The sequence below is a fragment of the Bombus pyrosoma genome, linkage group LG1, assembly GCF_014825855.1.
Source record: "Bombus pyrosoma isolate SC7728 linkage group LG1, ASM1482585v1, whole genome shotgun sequence".
Classification (NCBI taxonomy): Eukaryota; Metazoa; Arthropoda; class Insecta; order Hymenoptera; family Apidae; genus Bombus; species Bombus pyrosoma.
The window spans coordinates 10,094,201-10,114,639 of NC_057770.1; the positions used below are offsets into that span (position 1 = coordinate 10,094,201).

Sequence of the window (20,439 nt, forward strand, 5' to 3'; positions counted from 1 at the left end):
TGTCTGATTAGACGAAGACACAAGGAACTTCTATGCAGCATTCTTTTTCTATTGCCATATCATATCCATTTACACGGTAACATATGGTTCGTGTACTCTATCCTTTATATGTATTTTTATGGTATGGAATGGTCACCTATTCGTGGCAAGAATTGATAGTTGATGTCTTTTATTCAAAATTTTTCTTTAGAAAACAGTATCGACCTAAGATCTGCGTACTCTATTTATGCAATCTGCAATTCATTCTAATTTTTAAATTTTTTGTGGATCTTAAAAAATCTTGCGTACATGTGTTATACATTGTAATGCATGTACCAAATAATTCAAAATTTTGTCAGTATTATTTGACGTTTCGAGAAGATATTCTTTTATATATAATAACTAACATCATTACTTAATATAAAAATACACTGGTTGGCGTATATATACCTGATATAATTACCTTATTGGAGAGGATATCATAATGTTTAATAGAGTGATACTTAAACTAAAAGGACCAGGAGGCACGTCGAATCGGATGTATTTAATAAAATACATCCAATACAACTAACAATATATGTACTCTGAAAAATAAAAATCGTGGTTTATGAATCCATTGATCCGAAGCTTGTTCGGAGTTTTCCACTCATAAGAGTACCATTCGTCCTGTTCTAAAGAACAGAAAATAAGGGATTGCTATACTTAGAGACCATAGACCTTGTGTACGTGCGATCGATGACATCCCTTCCATAGGTCGTAGTTCGACGTTGGATTTGCAGACTTTTCGGAGTCGGCGCGATGGTGGTTCCCCGTGAAGCGCCCTCGCTGGATACGATTCTGCCCTCCACAGTAAATCTATCAGAATAAAACGAAGGCTTGGCGTGTGACTGTCAGCATTACGTGTTCGTTTTACGTGTTTTCGTGAAAGCAGTTGACACCAACGACATTATCAAACGGTTAATTTGTAAGGTGAGGAATTAACCTTGATTTGTCTTTCATAATAATTGCTTATGGATTTGCAGCTAAGTTCATGGAAAAATTAATGTCCTTGTGGACGATCGTAAGTGTTAGGTAGGACATCGGATATTATATAAAGTTCTTCAATTCCATGATCGAGTGTTCTTTATTCATAATTAGTGTATGTGTATCACTTATACGGAGCACAAGTGCTTACATATTGAAAAAGTTGATTTGCCTTGTAATGTTAATGAAAAGATGAATGTTGGTGATAAAAAACTGTCGTATGTGAATTTCTGTTGACGAAATATATATCCTGTATTTTAGACCTGGTCGTATAGTAAGTGCATTCTTCGAATATGCTGACATTTCGCAAAATTTAAAATATCAGTCATCCAGCAAATTTTTTTGCGGTTAATAATCAGAATGTATGATACAGTGCTTTATATATGATAGGATACAATATACTGTAATATAGTAATCATAAATTACTGTTATTATACTACTATATCTTATTCAGTTACGCTAATTTACATATAATTTTGAATTTTATGCTTAAAAAATCTATTAACTTTCCAATGAAGAAGTAAAACTAAATTAGCAGAAAAAGAAGTTAATATCGACCACTGACTTCTACGTCAGATATTGTAGGTGTTTTCACGTAACCGATATCGACAACAACGTGCCAACTCCGTGCCCCTGAATGACGCTTCCTGAACAGCTGATTGGAACATAGAAACGTGTCACGTTATCAATTGATCGTTCACGATATGTATTTATGTTACCACTTCACACAGATACCAGGCGAAACGCGTGATATCACGAATAACTACGCTATATTCGCAAAATAGCGGTATTTTAAAATCAGGCGCATTCATCGACCTATGACAGTGTAAACAAAAGCAGAACTTGCGCTGTAATCAATTCGGAGATCGGCTGCTTGTTTCAGTGCTTATAAAAGATGCACTGGCGTGCTAAAAATATTATCGCTGATTAAATGCAAGAACACCTTCCATAACCTACGCAACTGAATTTTATTGAAATTTTCATTTCCTTTTTTTAAATATACAGTAGAATCTCAAGAGTTAAGAAAGAGATTATGTATATTTACGATGCATTGTCATAAATGAAGTCTATAAATAGGCAAATTATATGAATCATTTCTTAGGACGTACATTCACTATACCTTTACCTTAATTGATTTATTAACGATCACTAATTTTTTTTTGATGAGCAGAGAAGTTTGAGGTCTGGTTGTAACTTTCTAACACGTACTAAAAAGGTAGGTCGTCAACTTATAAACGTTAGTGAATCCAAAGGACTTGAGCCTTTGTTTGATAACTTTTTCGGTTTGTACATCAGTATATACCATTTTTATCTCTGAAATGTTTCTGATAATTTGTTTCACGGTCATCGTTTCAAGGACTAGAATCAATAACAAAAATTTAAGATTATATCACTTTTAAAATGCGGGAACAGTACTATTATATTTATCATATTTCGCAAAAAAATTTAACGGAAGCTACTACTTAAGCAAATCGAAGGTAACTCATAAAAATGTTTGCCTATTCTAAATTAAAATATTCCAAATAGATTCGTATAAATAATTAAATTTTCATTACTACCAATTTGTTTTAATACGAGAAATATTTGTCTCTTTTGTCAGTTAACATCCTTTCATAAAGATTTTTGAACAATATTCTCAAATTATCAGCGAAACGACGTCATGCGAGACAAAATAATATCACATTTCGAGGACGCATGCAAGGACAAACGCATAATTTATTTCTCCTTGCATTGAGCTAACGTTTTGGACGTTACTAATGCTGCATCAGCTAATGCTGCATCGCCTATGCATCAAACCAGTTGTATATAATACGTAATCCTCTTAAATACGTATTTTCTCAAGAATTATCATTCCTCTGCGTTGATGTCTCAATTTTAAGCAGACACAACAATTACACATAATTTTAATTCTATCTTAATCGACAGCCATGGATTTGTTAAATCTTGTATATCAATATTTTTATATGTATATGTACAGTGATGAATAAAAGTATCGGTACAAGCTATAGTTTGTTTTATAAAATTTTGTGAGAACTAGAAACAGCATGATAAACATGATACTTTGTTTGATTTTCTTGTAAAATATAAGAAAAGTTGAGAATTATTATGATATTGATTTATGCAGAATGTTTATTTTGAATAAATATTATAATCAAAGTTTCTATTTCGATTCCTATAACAGTTTTTATGTCGCTTTTAGTATACATTGTTAGTTTTACATCAATTTAGGTTAGGTTTGTAAAGGAATCAAAGAATCCTATAATCAGTTCATGTATCAATTTTACAATGATTGAAATTTTACGTTTCAGTAAAATAAGTGATAGTGTACTATTTATAATTTATTATTAAACTTTATTATTGAACTGTTTACTAAAAATGAATTATGATTTAAACATGCATATGTAAGGTATAGGTTCGAAGGCTATATTTTACATATTTATACAAGATTTTGCAGAAAAATGTGGTTTTATTCGTCATTGTATATAATACCGTATATGAATTAAGCTTCTGTTTAATAAAGTTTGTACTGCTCCATAATGTTTCGAGATATCCTGCTATAAAGTTAGAGCCGCATATTGTCCAGGTGCGTAGCGTTACGCAACGAGGTAACCCCTGATGAAACGAGTTATAATAACGTGACCCTCAAAGAATATTCAACAAACTTAGCTCCGCTACAATTATATCATGTATATGTATACAAAATAAGGCCTAGTAGCTGTACTCTCTCATGATTGAATGTTTTATATTATATAATAGGTACTTTTATTAACCCTGTTATGGCCCATGAATTTTTCACGTAATAATTTTTTAAGAAACTCTTCAACAAAATCTAAGACCAAAACAACGCAGTTGGCTTAAATGGCTATTAAGTGCAATAAAGGTTCAAATTGATAATAGGTTATTAGATAGTGTAATTAAAAGTCATCCATCTTAATAGAAGTATTTACATATGAACCCTTCAATTATTAATCTAAAAATTCCACGTCCTCATCGATCATATTATTTAAACCCCTTTAAAGAACAAGAATAAAAACAAGGCTTTTGCGTCACTCCAGTAGTATTACCGGAGCCCTATCATCAAAACACTCTCCCTTCCATCCATGCTTGAACATCATCAGTCATAACTGCTTTTAAAACGTCCAAAAATATCTATCTTATATTACTTATACGTATACATATACCAGCGTTACCGATGGCTTGTCTCATACCGATGATGTATAATTCTTTAATCTTCCTTTGACGTGTCCATATTTTTGTTTGAATAAGTTTGTTTGTTTATTGACAAGATAAGAAAGCCCGAAGTATATATTGTACATAAATATTGATATAAGTCATCCATTGGTCAATGTGGTCAACTTTCTTTCCGGAACATTTTAACAATTGTTAAAGTTAAGTGCCTTATAAAATTAGTGAAATTTAGTATCTTACATAATTTCATCAATATTCTCTATTCTTTGTTTTATGGCGTGAACCAATTTTGCAATTAAGCGGCTTATACATACATAGTAATTTTTCCAAAAATTCTCGTAATACTCGTAAAAGTTTGGATATTCGCGAACGCAACCGATAAAATTTTCTAACGGACGCAGTCGCTTATTTGGGGGAGTAAACATGATCCGAAACACCACGGGCATTGTACTCGGGAAGGTGAGAGCGTGTCGAGCGGAGTGGCTCGGCTGAGCACGCGGATGCTTGCTGATGTGCACGTGATTCCAACGTGCCACGGTTCCACGGCATCGACCGAGTTCCCCTTCCCCGTATCCCACTGATGCAGTCTCACACCACGCGCACTACGCTATTTATGTACATCGGTTCATGGTAAAATCCTCGTTTTCATTTTTGTCTTTCAAAGGGCTTGGAAAAGTGAGATCAATCAGAACTTTCTTGCACAATTGAACTAATATGTATTATAAAATAGTGAAATTTTGACAATAACAAATCATTAGATTCTCTTGTATTGAGTTTGATGAGAAAGCAAATGAAATTATTGAAGTAAATTTTGTAAATTACAAGTTATCCGATTATTTAATATAAAATTGTAAACTCGTAAACTTGTTATTTGTCAACTCATTAATATTATTACGATAGATTTCTGTTTATATGAACTTGTTGAGAAACAAATAACTTATATAATTGGTGTACATACAATACATACAGTATGATTTTTCTCATCAACTATGATTTTTTGATTTATGGAATAGGAATTCATGTTTAGATAAATGTATCTAACCATCACGGAATTCGTTTAATCAGGTAATAACTAAAGCTTGGTTCAAATAAATGGAGTTAATATAAACGGAGGTCTGTTGTAATCGGTAAACTACTGTGCACACGGAACGTAGAATTTTTGTATTAACGATTAAGAAATATAAATCCATATGTGTGTAAATATTTACATAGATTCTTCTCTATTTATTTCCTCTTATTTGTTTGTCTCATGACACGAGATTTAAGCTTTTCCTTTTAACTTAAACGCGATATCTTCTACATAGAAGTTAAAAATTTTGGAAAGACAAAGATGCTGCTTGAAAATAGAGGTTAGATTCAAGATTTAGGCACCATATATATGTTGTCGATTCGTGTCGCTCTTACGAGTAAAAGTACTGCCCTCCTTCTCTTCAGTGGAAGATTTTCGCATGGTAATAGAATCGTGATAGCATGTGATTTCTGTAATCATTCTAAAGATCGATTTTTGTAAACATTCTCGTAACTCATTGCTTACACGTGCAGAGCTAGTGAGAAATATTCGATGATCCCATTTTTTCATCGGTGGGATTCACACGAAGAAAAAAAGTTCGAGAATGTGCACGGTTGTGTAGTCTGGAAATTTTCTAAACGGTCGTCTGATATAAAATTTAAAGGATTTGGGTTATATGCGTACATTTTGTGACTCAATTCGTGCTTGGAAATGAAAACCTTTTCATATCGTAATGTGGTGACGAAATTTTGTTGGGAAAAAGTATTTTGTTTGTTCCTTTGGTAAAATGTACGATCGATTCTTAGTAGGAAAGTATCTCTTGATAGTAGCAGGCGTTAGGTGTAACGATTTCTTTTCTTTTTTTTTTTTTCGCGCGATTGATTTATGTATGTGTATCACGAAGGCATAAGAATATCGTGTGCAAATTTAGAAAGCCAACTGCGTGTTGTTTTGTGTCCATTTAACAATATTTACAATGTTCCAAAGCACAAAATATACATTAACTGCGATGAGAAATTATTGGATGCACAAATAAAAATAATTTTACAAAAAAATAAACACTACTCTAATAAAGAATACCTAGAAATTGTTGTTTCGGAGAAAATACGCATGATGCATTCATCTGGAAATGGTGGAATTTATCGTGAAATACTGATTTTTTAAGTTTATGATTCATAGCACTCAGTATCATGTGATAAAGTTTTCAATAATAAAGATGATTGCGTGATAGAATGACTTACACTCGATTTTTAACAAGAAACTGTCTAATTGATAGATATACGTGAGAAATTTTTAGATTGCGCTTGAAAGCAGAAGATTTTTGTCAAATCATAAAATCTCTAAATACTGACATCGTAAACATGTTTTCAAACGATAAGGATACGTAAAGGAAAAGGAGAACTACGAAATAGACAAGTAAAGTGGTCTAAGATATGGCGGTGAACATAGAAACAAACAGAGATATTTCTAGATAATTGTGGAGTATAGGTATTTTTGAAATATTATTGTTATTATTGCGTAATGCTAAATCGTACTGTGAAGTTTCTTTGTCTTCAAGTAAACTGAACGCATCGCGAGAGTCCTTTGTCTTTTGGAAATACAGGATGAGATCAGCTGCTTGTTGGTTCATTCACAGCGCATAAATTGCGACTGTGTACGTATTTGTGTAATTAATAGTCATTTTAGTACAAGATAATAATTTTCCAAAAAGTTTGTATTGTTATTTGATCCTTCTGCATTCTTAGAGTGATTTTCCACTAAATCGTATCTTCCTATCGCTAGAAAATTATTTACGTCTGAGGAAAATACGAAACATTTGTTATTGCTATATGTAATTTCTTGTTTCAATTTTATGCTGAAGATATTCTTAAAGAAGGTGACATTTCTCTCCATTTTTGTTATAATATTATCCACTCATAATAATACCACCGCAATGTTATTTTTAACCATTATAAATAATATTTTACTTTCTTTTTTATTTTATTTTTAGCGAATATTAAATATAACGATAGTAAAAATCGAATTCGTTTAGCTTTATTGATTTTTCAAATAACAAAAATATACTCTGGGTTGAAATTTTATCCGTGATAGCATTAACGCGAATTCCTCCAATAATAGCTTTTCTCGAGAATTAAACGTTCTTTTCTCGGTTCAAATGAAAACGAAACCATGAAAAAAATATTTGAGAATATTACAATAATCTTTATCATTTTTCCGTTCGAGTTTCCATTTTTCGTTGTGAAGAACTCATCTGTATCACAATGACTTACAAAACAATCTTATCAATTCAATCTAGATTTCTTTGATACATAAATCCTTGGAATAATGATGATCAATGTCTTCTATTGAGCTGATCGAGTAATGGTATAACACCTGGTTAAATGAGATAACACACAGTATTTACGTCTAAAATGTAATTGTTGCAGGGGATATTCTGCAGTATCTTTTCCAGGAATAATTCAAGTATCGTTAATCGTGCTGATGAACCATAGACGAGCATGATTTTACGTACTTTGAACGACTGTTATTGTGATGATATTAGATCGTAGTTGCTCATGTGACATATTTTATTTCTGGTATGTTCTTTCGTCGTAAAGAAACGATAATAATTTGATATTATGTATCATCGGACGAATCTATCCTGAGTATCAACAAAGTATCTGTGTGATAGAATATTGTGGTCGTAAAACGAATGAAAAATGTATTTATTTTGAAGCTTAGTTCTTTATCAATTATGATGGCTTTTGATTTCAAGCGTTTATTTTACTAGTATATCAGCGATATCATTAATATTATTTGGTCATTTGAAGAAATAAAAAATACATGAAAGTGTTGTTAGTCATTCGTTCACTTGTCGTAATTAACGTGATTAAGATTTGGATGTACGTTGACTCAATACTGTAGCAACTTAATAACTGCAAATATCAGATAGAGAGTGGCATAATCTGAAAATTATTAAAACACATACAAGCGAACGTATTACCGAGATATTTTCTAATACCATTCATTCGAATCGTTGAGCTGTTTTATTGTATAAGATTATTAGATAAACAGTTTGTAAAGTACATATCGTGTAATAAAAAAGCTTCAAACAGCTACTGTTTGTATGAGATTAAACGGGTTGGTCAACAATAATAATCGACTTCAGTATAACGAAGGCATTGACAAAGTAGTTTTCTTAAAAATAAAATAATAAATCATATTTTTGATAACAACAAGATAAACGATTGATGCGCGATCAAAATATGGTATAAAGCACGAATAACAGTATCTTTTTACTTATTGCGAATGACAAACACGTTCTTACACAATGCAAGCTGCATGAGGCACTATGCTCCTCCTCGAAGCCAAGGTTAGTATCGTAATTGCAGCTAATTGTATTTTGCTGCTGTTTCTTAGCTCTATGTGAAAACAATCTAGTTTCGTGTAGGTTTCCTTTCTTTAGAAATCCGTCTTAGAAATATTAGTGAAATAATTACTTACAAGATGATGAGTTTAGAAAAATCACTTGAAAATATTTAAAAGAGGAAAAGATTTATTTGACAGAACAAAGTCAAACAAATGCAGTTCAATTATTTCTCAATTATTCTCGTTATTATTCGATGGTGGATGAAAAGTGGCAAAATTATTACTTGCACTGGTTATTACGTAACATTGCGACGATATTATTACAAGATGATACTATTAAAATAAAATTTGCGTGGACTGGCATTTTCTCTATTATAGTCTGTTAACGATTAAAGGATCGCTAAAAAATAATTTAAAGTACCATTTAAAAAATTATTTTTAAAATATTTGGAGAATCGTAAAGTAAGGAATAAATAAATGGTACTCTCATTGGTATTGTTATCATGAGTCCTTTTTCTATTCGCTATGAGAACTTTGTTCGTTATGCGAAACAATCAAAGACGGTTCTAGGACAAACCTAAAATAATTCTTAAGTACCTACATTGTCTTCTTATCATGTTTCATGCTATTTCAGTATAGCATGAAGTAAGCATTTCCGGGATCTAGACAAACTGTCTGTCTCGGTCTGTTTCCGCGTGTTTGATGTGACTGCAAATTTCGCACCTACGATAATAACGATGCCAGTCAGACATAATGGCAAAAACACAATGTATTAATGCTAATAGACCGAATTAATTAGGTAACGGAGAGAATGTAGGCGTTGACGTTATCGTGCGTCATTATCATCGAATTGACTTAGTCAAACAATACGTTGAAAAAGATTGCAACTGCGTTGCGTTATTCTCTCTATTAAAATGGTAAACTCCTTTTAATTGACCTCGTTAATTAACCTTCTCGTAATTACGGTATTGTCAACAATCGTGATAAAGAAGATCATAGTTTCCTCCTTTTTTTTTTATTTTCTATGACCTTCTTCAATCACGATTGTTGACAACACCGTAATTCATTTTTTTTTTTATACCTTTTAATATCTTTGCTATCATGTTTACTGCAATGTAAGTATTTTCTAACAAGGCCAAATAATAGTTTAAAACGCAATGTTTCACCTTCAAATTTTTCAAGTTTCAGCCTTTTAGATCTTCAGATTTCCAGACTTCCAAGTTTCTTACTATACAATAATATTGCATTTACATATTTTCCACATGTTATTTCACTGCTTGGTTCTTAGTGAGTTAAGGATCAAACAATACAAGATCTAACGTTAGGGCTATTCTTTCTTGGTTTATTCTACTTACCCCAAGTTCTTGTTTGTTGTTGACGATCGGTTATGAGTCAAGCAATTGTAAACGTACCACGATGTAAATATTACAAGAAGATGCTCGTTCTTTATCGAATAAGTCGCTTCCTTGATAATGGGTTATAGAAACTGATAAACAGAGGAAACGAATTTCAGAGGCAACGTCTATTTTATTTCCTACTGGAAAACTCGGGCAGTTATTTTCGTAAACGAATGTTTAACCCAGATTTTGATAATTTCTTGACTATAACTGAACGCTGGACATTATGATATTTCGTCTGAAACTAGTATGAGGGCCAAAACGATTCCTCCTACACATAACTCACAATTCCTATCTTTTTCTATTTTATCTCTATTTTTATTATATTTCACAATCGAGTGTGCTTTTCATTTACCGCTGAAAGACTCTTCTTTTTCATTTCCATTTACGTTCACGTGTACAACACATGATACGTGGTTTTATTTAAATATTGTAAATCGGTCGTTATCAGTATCGTTGTTGTCGAAAATAAATTCGTGCAATTTAAAACACGACACAGCACATCGTGAGTATTTGGAACAATTGGCGACAATTCTTAGAGGCCTATCTGGAAAATTAATTTCGTCTCAAGGCGAATCTTGTCTGAAATTATTCAGCGACTATTTGCCCGCGGATTCGTATGACGTACGATGAAAATTGGACAGCATCGGAGGGTCGTCGCGAAGTTGATAAGATTCATGTCACCGCTTGATCAATAATAAACACGTGGCTACATACATATGCATACTATTTGAGTCAAAACAAAACAATCTTCCTTTATAAGCACAACTATATCTGGTCGTGTGTACGTGTCATATCATACATCAAATTAATAATCGATCATCGTTATTTTATTTTATCGCATTGGAGCACACTAGTGATCAGGAAGGTTAAATCAAACATTTAAGAGAATCCAAGTAGTTAAATATGCTGAAAGGTTGGGGAAAATTTCGAAGTTCATCGATCATTGTTACAATCTTTTACGTCGTTTGAGAAAAGAATCAATAAGCCTGTTCAGAGTCTATTCCAATATATTCAAAGTCCAAATCAATCTTTAGCTTTCTTTTTTAAACAGCTTTGTAAAAATCTCGAGTTTTTAATGTTTCGTTCTTAAATCAATTGAATTTTAATGTAGACAGAGCCACGATTTATTTCCACTAATTTATCTATTTTTAATATACCATTTTAATATCAGTTTATTATGGTACTATATTAATTATAGTCTTTTATATATAATTTATTGCATTTTCATCGTTCCTTTACGCTACTTGAAACGATTAGCCAATTCGATATTGAAAGTATCTATATTGAATATAGAATCTGGATATTGATATAGAAAGTATCTTTAGATACTTAAACTAAACGTCAAATATGGAAGAAATTTCTCCCTTTTTTGTTTTTAATAAAAAGACTTCAAAGATATTAATTACGTTACTAAAGATAATTCTTTGATCGCTTCGTGCAGCGCGATATTCGTTACATTTGCTTATCGACTTTGAAACAAGTAAAGGCATAGAAATAACCACATTTCGAAGAATATTGATTACTCGTTCAACAAAGTTGCGCTTTAGGAATAGAACATTCTGTCGATAAGATAATGTTTATTAAATATCGACTATATATAACTTTTATACATCTGAATAATTAATAACGTATATCAGTATTTTTATTGTCTCAGAACATGTTGCGTTCCCATATTCATTGATATCGCGTTGTCCATATATTCAATATCTATTCATTATAGGAAAATACGAGATGTCAAACGGTTTTTCGTGATCGTTATAGAAATATTATTTTATCTTAGCGACGAATAACGCGCGATATATACTTTACTTCTATGTGATATTCGAGAAATTTCCAATATCAGATGAAGATTTCCATCGTTGTTAACACGTCAAGAATAAGACAATATTTTTGCAAATCCTCTAACAAGATATAATTATAGTCAAGCAAATTCTCACCTGCATACCTTTAGATACAAAGGCTACTGTTTCCCCTCTGAGTTTCAATTTCACGTTTTTTTCCATAGACTAGATGTAATCATGCAAATTCTCATATTAGTCAAAGATATCTGTTGCTGTAACACTAGGTAACACTGCAACGCAATTATTAATACTTCTTGCTTATAAAATACGACAATTGTGTATCTCTTATATCCGATACCAAAAACGTAAGAAATATTGCTGATAGAGAAATGATTTTTTTATTATAAAAAAGCATTCATTCTGGGTTCTTATTTTGTTACATCGTCAAAAGGCTATATATTCATAAATTTATTTATACGATAGCCTTTTTTTCTTTCTTATTTGTTATCGGCGAAGAAGATACAAGAAACGATCCCTCATATCATCAAGGTCGTTCTAGCTGCACTGGAATAACCCAGTAGAATAAGTACAAGGAGTTGAAATATTTCAATTACTCGCAAATAAAATAGCAATCGGTGAATCGACGAAAAAGAATGATCTCATCGCGTTTTTCCCAAATAATTTTCGAATACATCGCGATCGATTCACGATAAAACGTAATGTCGATAATATGTGAACTATTATCAAGAAACGTGTAATTACACCTTTTCTATTGCTTTTATGTACTTCTATTGTTCGGAAACATATTCCACGAACAACACGTGGGGCACCCCAACGAAGATCATAGAATTTGCAGCACGGAGTCTTGAAATACGTGTTCGAAGAGTTAAATCGATGGCAGTCGTCATCGAAATAAAAACACGAGCTATCTCCGCCTCATTCATGCGTCTATCACGAAGCACTGGACGAACGTGAGGGCGTCGATATAGGAGAAAAACAGAGGTTGCACGTGGTACGCGAATGCTCGTACCTGCTTACGTTCCGTTTCTTCGGATCCCTACCATGACTCCTTTTCTGCCTACCATGACTAACGCAGTTTGAACGAGAAAGCCCGTCCGGGTATAAAAGTGAAGGAGCGTGAGCGCGCTCCATTAGTACGTTTTACGCGTTCACAGAGCAACGTTCTTTGTTTTTACCAGAGTTCTTATTTTCTTCGTAACTCTAAGTCGTTCCCTTCCAATCGTTCTTTCGCTACGATTCGTTCGTTTTCCTTCAACCAAGTTTCAACTTAATATATTCGAAAGTGAAATAATTCCACGAGCGTTCGATCTTATTGTGAATTCGAAGAATCGAGTCGCGAGATTCGTTGACGAGATTCCATCCTCTTGAAGGAGACTGACATTTCTCGAGAATAGATTTAGAGGGGAGTTGTTGATAATAATCGAGCACTGTGAAATAGAAGTAAGAAGAAGCTGATACAGAATGCCTGTCGAATTGGAGTCAGTGGCACCGATCACACACAAGCCCTTCTCACCTTGTAACGGGTATGCATGTGTTTTAATCTCGTTTAGTGAATTACGTCTATTGAAAGAGAGTTGAGGCCAGCGCAAGTGTGAAATTGCCTCGATTATCTTGATATATGATATAGTCGTATACGTACCTTGGTGAAGTCTTGTGTAAGAGGCAACAGCTGACGTGTAGAAACTGGGGCTAACGGCGTGTTTCCGCTTGCGGTTGCGGCTGCTCCAAAATTTCCGATACGTCGCTTGTAATTTGTTGGTCTCGTCTGGAAATTTTCGCCGTTTAATATGATGGATATTAACGTAATAAATTTATTTTCTCGCTCGTAAACTTTTATAAAATATAACAATATCGTATCTTTTCCTACGGCAGATACAATTTCGCTCTTCAAATCGTTGTGTTTCAACTTTGTTTTTGTGAAATGGACGAGATCTTCGACGTTTTAGAAAAGATTTTAGTACAAACTTGAAACGAGAATTCTTTCCTTTTCGATTAAATCGAAAATAATTCAAAGAACGTATCAGAGTTGACATAGCTTGCGTTATATACGTGTATATATAAGCTTAACACTCAGAAGCATCCCAAAAATAATTTACTCCGTTTTTACTCCCGATACTTTGTATCCAGACTGCGGATGTTCATACATAAAATTTTAATTCTGCAAAAATGCATACAATGCGCGTAATATTCGTTGTACGAAAATTAGAAATGAAAAAATATAATATCCACGTAATAACATTTAGTGGGTAAAATAAATAGCGCAGCACAAAATATACGTAATTTACTCATATTCAAAGTACGCTTCACCCTATTCATTGGTGTCTCTTTGCAGGGAGAAGAAGATGAACAAACTATGCAGGCAGGTGTCCATCGACAGCCCGAGCGTGACGGGTCGCGAATGGGTGTTCAGTTTCGACGTTCCTGTTCCCGATGTTCCAGCGAACGGAGCCCGGATCCGGGTGATGTGTGCAGGTGCTTGCTACCATCCTCGTCGTTCGCCAAGCCTATCCAGTCTGACCTCTGTCTCCAGTGGAAGCAGTTTAGCGACAGATGTTTCTTTAGAGGGTGATTTCCCAGCATCGTTGCCTCATCACGGAGTCCGTGACGCAGCTCTGTTCCCTGGATACGAGGTAGCAGGAGTGATCGAGTCCCTTGGAGCGAATGTTCCCGAGGACTGCGGCTACACGGTTGGAGATCGAGTGATTCTTTATCCTTACGAGGGAATTCCAAATGGATACGTCGAATACCTGGTCGTTCACGATCTGAAGTATCTTATAAAGATCCCAGACAACGTCAGCCTCAGCGTAGCGGCCATGTTACCAGCTGGTGCTCTATTAGCCATGAATACCGTTTTTGCTGCTCATGAACACGTTCAAGCGGTGCTGAAACAGAGAGGCGAGAAGAGCGTTTGCAAGATCCTAATTGTCGGCACTGGCGGTCTGGCACTTTGGGCTCTGAGAATCGCGGCGTATCACTTCAGCAACATGAAGGATAGGGTTACCATTACGATCGCTTCGCTGAAAGACGATGGACTGACTATGGCTCAGGAATTTCAACGGTGAGTTGTTTTGAGCGTCAGATAGTACGACCTTGTTGATGTTAGGTGGTAGACGATAGGAACTGTAAATATGTTTCTTGTTGTAAATACGTCTCTTATTGCAAATACGTCTTTTATTGCGATTTACGTCTCTTATTGCCAGTATGTTTTCTTTGCGACGAAGAAGCGAGATCCTTCGAGGGAAATGATATTCTTGGTGTTGTTAGCTCCTGAACAATGAATTCTCGACATTTTGACCTGTCATCTGATCTTGGACATTACGTTTCTCTAGAAACTCAGTGACGGTAGTAATGTTTCGTCAAACTCATAGCCTGCAGAAGCTGAAGATAAAGTACTTTCGATAAACTAATGAATTTTAATTCAAATAGATCAGAGGTAAAAGATTCTCGAAAAAATTAAGTATTTTCATTAAGTTGAAACAAGGATTTTCTATCGTTTCGTATTTGTTGACTAACAGTTGAAAATCCAATTCGTATGCGTCATTGAAGACTCAAGTAGTTCTCTTTTTATCTACAATTCCATAATTAAATTGCATCTTATCAAATATAAACAAATACATATCTGGATACACTTGAGCATTAGTATATCTATTGAGAAACTTATATCACATGATAACACAAATAATCATGTGATATCACATATAAATTTTTTAGAGATTCACCATAGGAATTGACCTTCTCTTGAAGCTAGACTCGCCTTTAATTGGTTGCTAGATGAACGACGCGTATTAAACTGAGCATTGTTCGTCGTTGATCTTTGAACTAGGCAGCTGGCAATGCTTGGTCGATTAGCAAAGCCGTTTTGTTTTTGTTATTCGAGCTAATTGATCGTGTCGACACCAATGATAAAGTCATTTAGATACATCGACGTTCTGCTCGATTCCATCTATCTTTTCCGTGATTGCTATTACATAAATTCGTATCTCGGATCTCTTCCGTATACTTTTATATACGCGATACGTCGTCCGATTTGAATATTATATAATCCGATAAAAAGGATTGAAAAAAAGATCAAAACATGTCGTTGTCTATATGTATGTATAATGTATTCCTATTTCTGATAATCACTGCACTCTGTCGTCTTTCATTTGCATGTACAGCTTTGAGCATTCGATTACCTTTAAATTACTGGCGATCGATGTCTCCCTCGTTCTTTTTTGCCGACAATTATTATATTATACCTACTGTGATGTGTCATCATTGACTATTCATCTACATATTTATCTACACGTTCATTTCCATACATAGAATGGTAAAGAAAAAAGGGAAAATGATGAAACTCACTATAACTTACAGTTATCTACTTAGTTAGTTATCAGCATAAGTTACATGTCCACGTGAATATTCCCAAATAATAATTACAATGAAGAGAAACAGAAAAATGCTATCTTATTATATATAAATAGACATACGAGGAAATAGATTAAAGTTATTATTTTAATCTATATCGATGATATTAATTATTAAAGGTATTAACACATTGATGTGTGGGTAAATAAAAATTGTCGGCAAACTAGGTATCGGTGAAATCGTGTCGATAAGGACATTTTCGATGAAATGATTGTCGGTGATTTAAAGGTAACTGTTTGAGCACTTGTCAGTAAGTAGTTGGTTTAGATTAGTAGAAGTAGTATTGTTTCATATGTAGTATTGTTTGTTATCCAGTATCACGTTTAGGAATAAGGAACATGACTTAGGTATTGAAATTAATTTATTGAAGACCAACCAGTGAAATAGTGCATAAACGCAAGATTGTTGGGAAACTTGAATAAAGTAATTTATATATTGTAGATAAAAAAAGAGAGATGATACTTCACGAAAGCTCAGTAGCATACTACTAGTGAGCCTGATATGTGAAAAAATGTTCAAGATATCCAAAGTATAGTGCTCATTGTAACATTCAGAGAATGAAACAAGTTTTCGTTTAGGTTCCATTCTTTTAATCGTATTCAGAAAAACATCAATTTACATGAACATCCACAGTCTACTCGCTAGATATATATAAATCAGAGGTACAAAAATGTCTTCCATTAAAAAGGAGATAGCTTATACTATTTATAAAATTTCGTAAAATTATAGAACCTAAATCTCTGGAATTAGAAACAGCGATGAAAAGAATTCCATTAATAATTATCTTAACAAAATATTACAAACCAAAATTCAATAACATATACATTGATCGAAGATATTACGAACGGAATATTGCATTACGGAATTGCATACAACGGAATTGACAAAGCAGTCCCCTGTAACGATTTAAAAATTCAAACTCTATCCCAACACCTCGATCTTACAACTGAATAACTTCCCTTATCGAAACATTCAATAAAACATATTTTCATTAAATCTAAATAAATTCGATTTGGTTCAAACAATACCTCGATCGCCTAAATCCTCCTACCCTTTTATCGAAACATCGTTTTAATTTCCATTCGATCCCCTATACATATGATGCAAGAAATTAGAGTAGATAGCTAAATAACCGAGTCCATCTGCATCCTACTCGAAGTCCATTCGATTTATTCACCAACAGTTTCCTTTCTCACTACAGTGTGAACGTGGTACAATGGAGCGAGGATCTGTACGAGAAACAGCTGATCGAGCGCACGATGGATGCCTGTCAAGGTCACGTGGATGTGGTGATCGATTTCGGTACGACCTCGCGCAGTCTTCATCGCAGTATGCAGTGCCTGAGCAAAGGAGGCGTGGTGTTCGTGATCAAAGAAGTGGCCGATCGATTGCTACCAAAATTCAGCAGACGCGCGGAGGAATGGCAACAGAGTATCAAATCAGTGGAGGCTGGTACTCTGGAGCAACTTCGCGAGTTGGTCGAGCTGGTGGCTTCCGGTGAAATCGAGCCCCCACCACATACCGTTTATCCTGCAGAAGAAGTTCTCGACGTGGTCCGCAAGCTGTGTCACTCTGAGATTCAAGGTCGCGCGATTTTACGTTTCTATCCAGCGGATTAAAGGATTCTTTGGGATTGAATATCTTGTGCTGCGCGGATCGGCACGAAACGCGAATCGGAAAACGACCGAGGAGATTTGAAGAATAGACGGTAGCCGGATCAACTTCGGTTAATTAGGTATTGAGACCAACGTGGCTGAACAGTGTGGATACTTGGGACACTGAAGCTTCAAAGAGTAATCGAGAGCATGGGTCGTTGAATAATGTTTCTCCTCTGCACGAAATGCAGGGAGCAAGGAGAATAATGGTATAGTTGTCCTATGGAAAACGTTAGATCACTGGGCGATTAATTTATATACAAAGTAATACGGTCGATCCTTGGATGAAGCGAAACGAGAAAAGTTGGACGATCCACCGTATATCACTGCGTATCTATCAATGATGTATTATACGATAACGACTACCTTTGGATCGGTTCACATACTTACATATATTGTATCGTTGCTATGTGCAGTACCGATAAGGGCACACTTACTCGCATCTTTCGTTTCGAAGGCGTTTAATCACGCTTTCCAGGAATTTGTTGAAAATCATCGTGAAATTGTATTGTCATAGAGTAGAGAGTAAAGAGGTATTCGAGAAACGATGATGTCACGCAAACATAGGGAATACCACAAAGAAAGTTTTATCGCTGAATTGGATACACCGTTATGCATGCGAGATTTTCCATGGCTCTTTCGCTAATATCGTGGTATTGCTTTCACTTAAAAGTTGTTAACTTAAGAATGTAATTATATATTTCACTTCCAACGTCGAAAGACTTTACCAATATTACCTAACGAGCTGTTAACACATTGTTGACCGGTTATTTTATGTAAAAATTAACGCGTGCCACCGCCTATTTTATGCAAAATCGAACAATTCTACTTTATACTTAAAAACACGAGTTTAGCTGTGACCGATCAACAATGTGTTAAGATAAGATTTTAATATGAAATATATTTAACGCTCGAGTTTGTTGAACTTCAATAATCTGCGACTATAACAAAGCACAATCTGCGATAAAATTTTAAAGAAACGTTTCTGAATACCTTGCCAGCCATTGAGAGTTTAAGAGATAACAGAGTTGTCGACTAATAACTAAGTTAAGTCTCGGGTAGATTTTAACCTTACGTGGTATATATATGTCGGATACACGTATAAGTCCGATGTATCAAAAGATGATTAATGGTACTGTTAAATATTTAATGTCAATTGAATCGTAATGATCGTCATGATTTCAAGTTTTTAACGTGTAATACCGGCCTGTAATCGTTCGTTGAGGAATTCGATTAGAAAAGACAAAGTTATGCGGGGAGATTTTGTAATCAGGGCATCAAGTATCATCGTTTAAATGACATAAATCATACTCAGAACACATTTCGCACACGTACTCGGAATATAATCGAGCAATTAAAATGTGGAAGGAAAACACCTCCTAATTCGTTAGGTACAAATAATGAATCATATCGGTCGGTGGTTTTACGAACGAAACTGTCATCACGTGAAAAGAAACATTGCTTTACCATCACATGTAGATTTGGTAAACGTTTGCATTTAACGAATAATATAACATTTATAAAATACGATTGTCTCGTAATCGAGACACCAGAATTACTTTCGAACGTGTTATCACGTTTCGGGGCATTTTCGCAAATTATGCTTAGGTATCAGTATTCCTTTATCATATAGCGCAATTTAGGATAAGTTGATCATTTTGTGCGCGTATAAGGAAATAACTAATCGTATCTCATATCGCAGTTATTACATCTCTACCTTGAAAGACTGTTTTCCTTATTTAAGTATAATTAACTTTTGTCCTTTTTATTTCCGTTCTCTCTTTTTAATTTTTCATTGTAAACCTAGGCGATAATTTAACGGCGTGGATACGTGTTACCACACGTTATTCTACTGACTGTTCGTTGTGGCAGTAACTGTATTATATTATGGTGATAATACAACAAATTTATTAAAATAATTGTACTTGTTTGTATTTCATACTACACCTTCGTTTAGATCCTTGTCGTCTTCCTCTACATGAATTCTTGTGTTTCTATCCGTGTGTATCGAATGACTGACATTGAAATCGATTAAAATCGTTGATTCGTCGAAAGTAGATTAATCGATTAGACAGAGGTTCCAATTTATAACGAAAAGATCGACTATGCTCAAGGACTTACTATTAACTAATTAAACTGCAATTTGCTTTTTAAACTGCTCTCCATTACCTTCTCTCCAATGAATTCATTGTCCTTGATTATAATAAATTGTCGCGGGTCGTTATATGTGCCAGATTATTTTTTTCTTTGCTCAAAATTATTATTAATTGATGCAGCTAATGAGATACTTAATATCAATTTATAAATAATTTCTGAGATCACGTTCTTCGTTTATATGTCCAGCCTGTAATACAATAATATCAATATTTAGTTTGTACTCGAGTATGCAATTTATTTTATATCTTTAGTTTCTTTTACTTTGTTGCGCTTCTTCTTCCTGTGCCTCCTATCGATACCATTGATTTATCGGTAATTATTTATAAAACGAATCGTTTCTACATGCCTTATTTGCCATACTTTTCATTTTGAATATGGGAAAATATTATAAAGTAATTTCAGCTGATCCTACTTCAAAATGCAAATTATTAACTATTGATGAAAATATGGGTCATATTAATGGTTTCTTT

At 34.0% G+C, this 20,439-nt stretch overlaps 1 protein-coding gene across 3 annotated transcripts; it reads left to right on the top strand.

The window, feature by feature from the left end:
- The first annotated feature begins 821 nt into the window (after positions 1-821).
- Positions 822-19,731, top strand: LOC122569101 (quinone oxidoreductase). 3 transcript variants are annotated; one of them, XM_043729839.1, is made up of 3 exons: positions 822-948; positions 14,083-14,808; positions 17,341-19,731. In XM_043729839.1, the coding sequence occupies exons 2-3, from the start codon at positions 14,093-14,095 to the stop codon at positions 17,774-17,776; spliced, it is 1,152 nt and encodes a 383-aa protein (XP_043585774.1). In that variant the 5' UTR covers positions 822-948; positions 14,083-14,092; the 3' UTR covers positions 17,777-19,731. The 3 variants fall into 3 exon arrangements, with proteins under 3 accessions (XP_043585774.1, XP_043585602.1, XP_043585685.1); XM_043729667.1 differs by lacking the exon at positions 822-948 and adding an exon at positions 12,869-13,273; XM_043729750.1 differs by lacking the exon at positions 822-948 and adding an exon at positions 12,873-13,273 and having other exon boundaries at positions 17,359-19,731.
- The last annotated feature ends 708 nt before the right edge of the window (positions 19,732-20,439 follow it).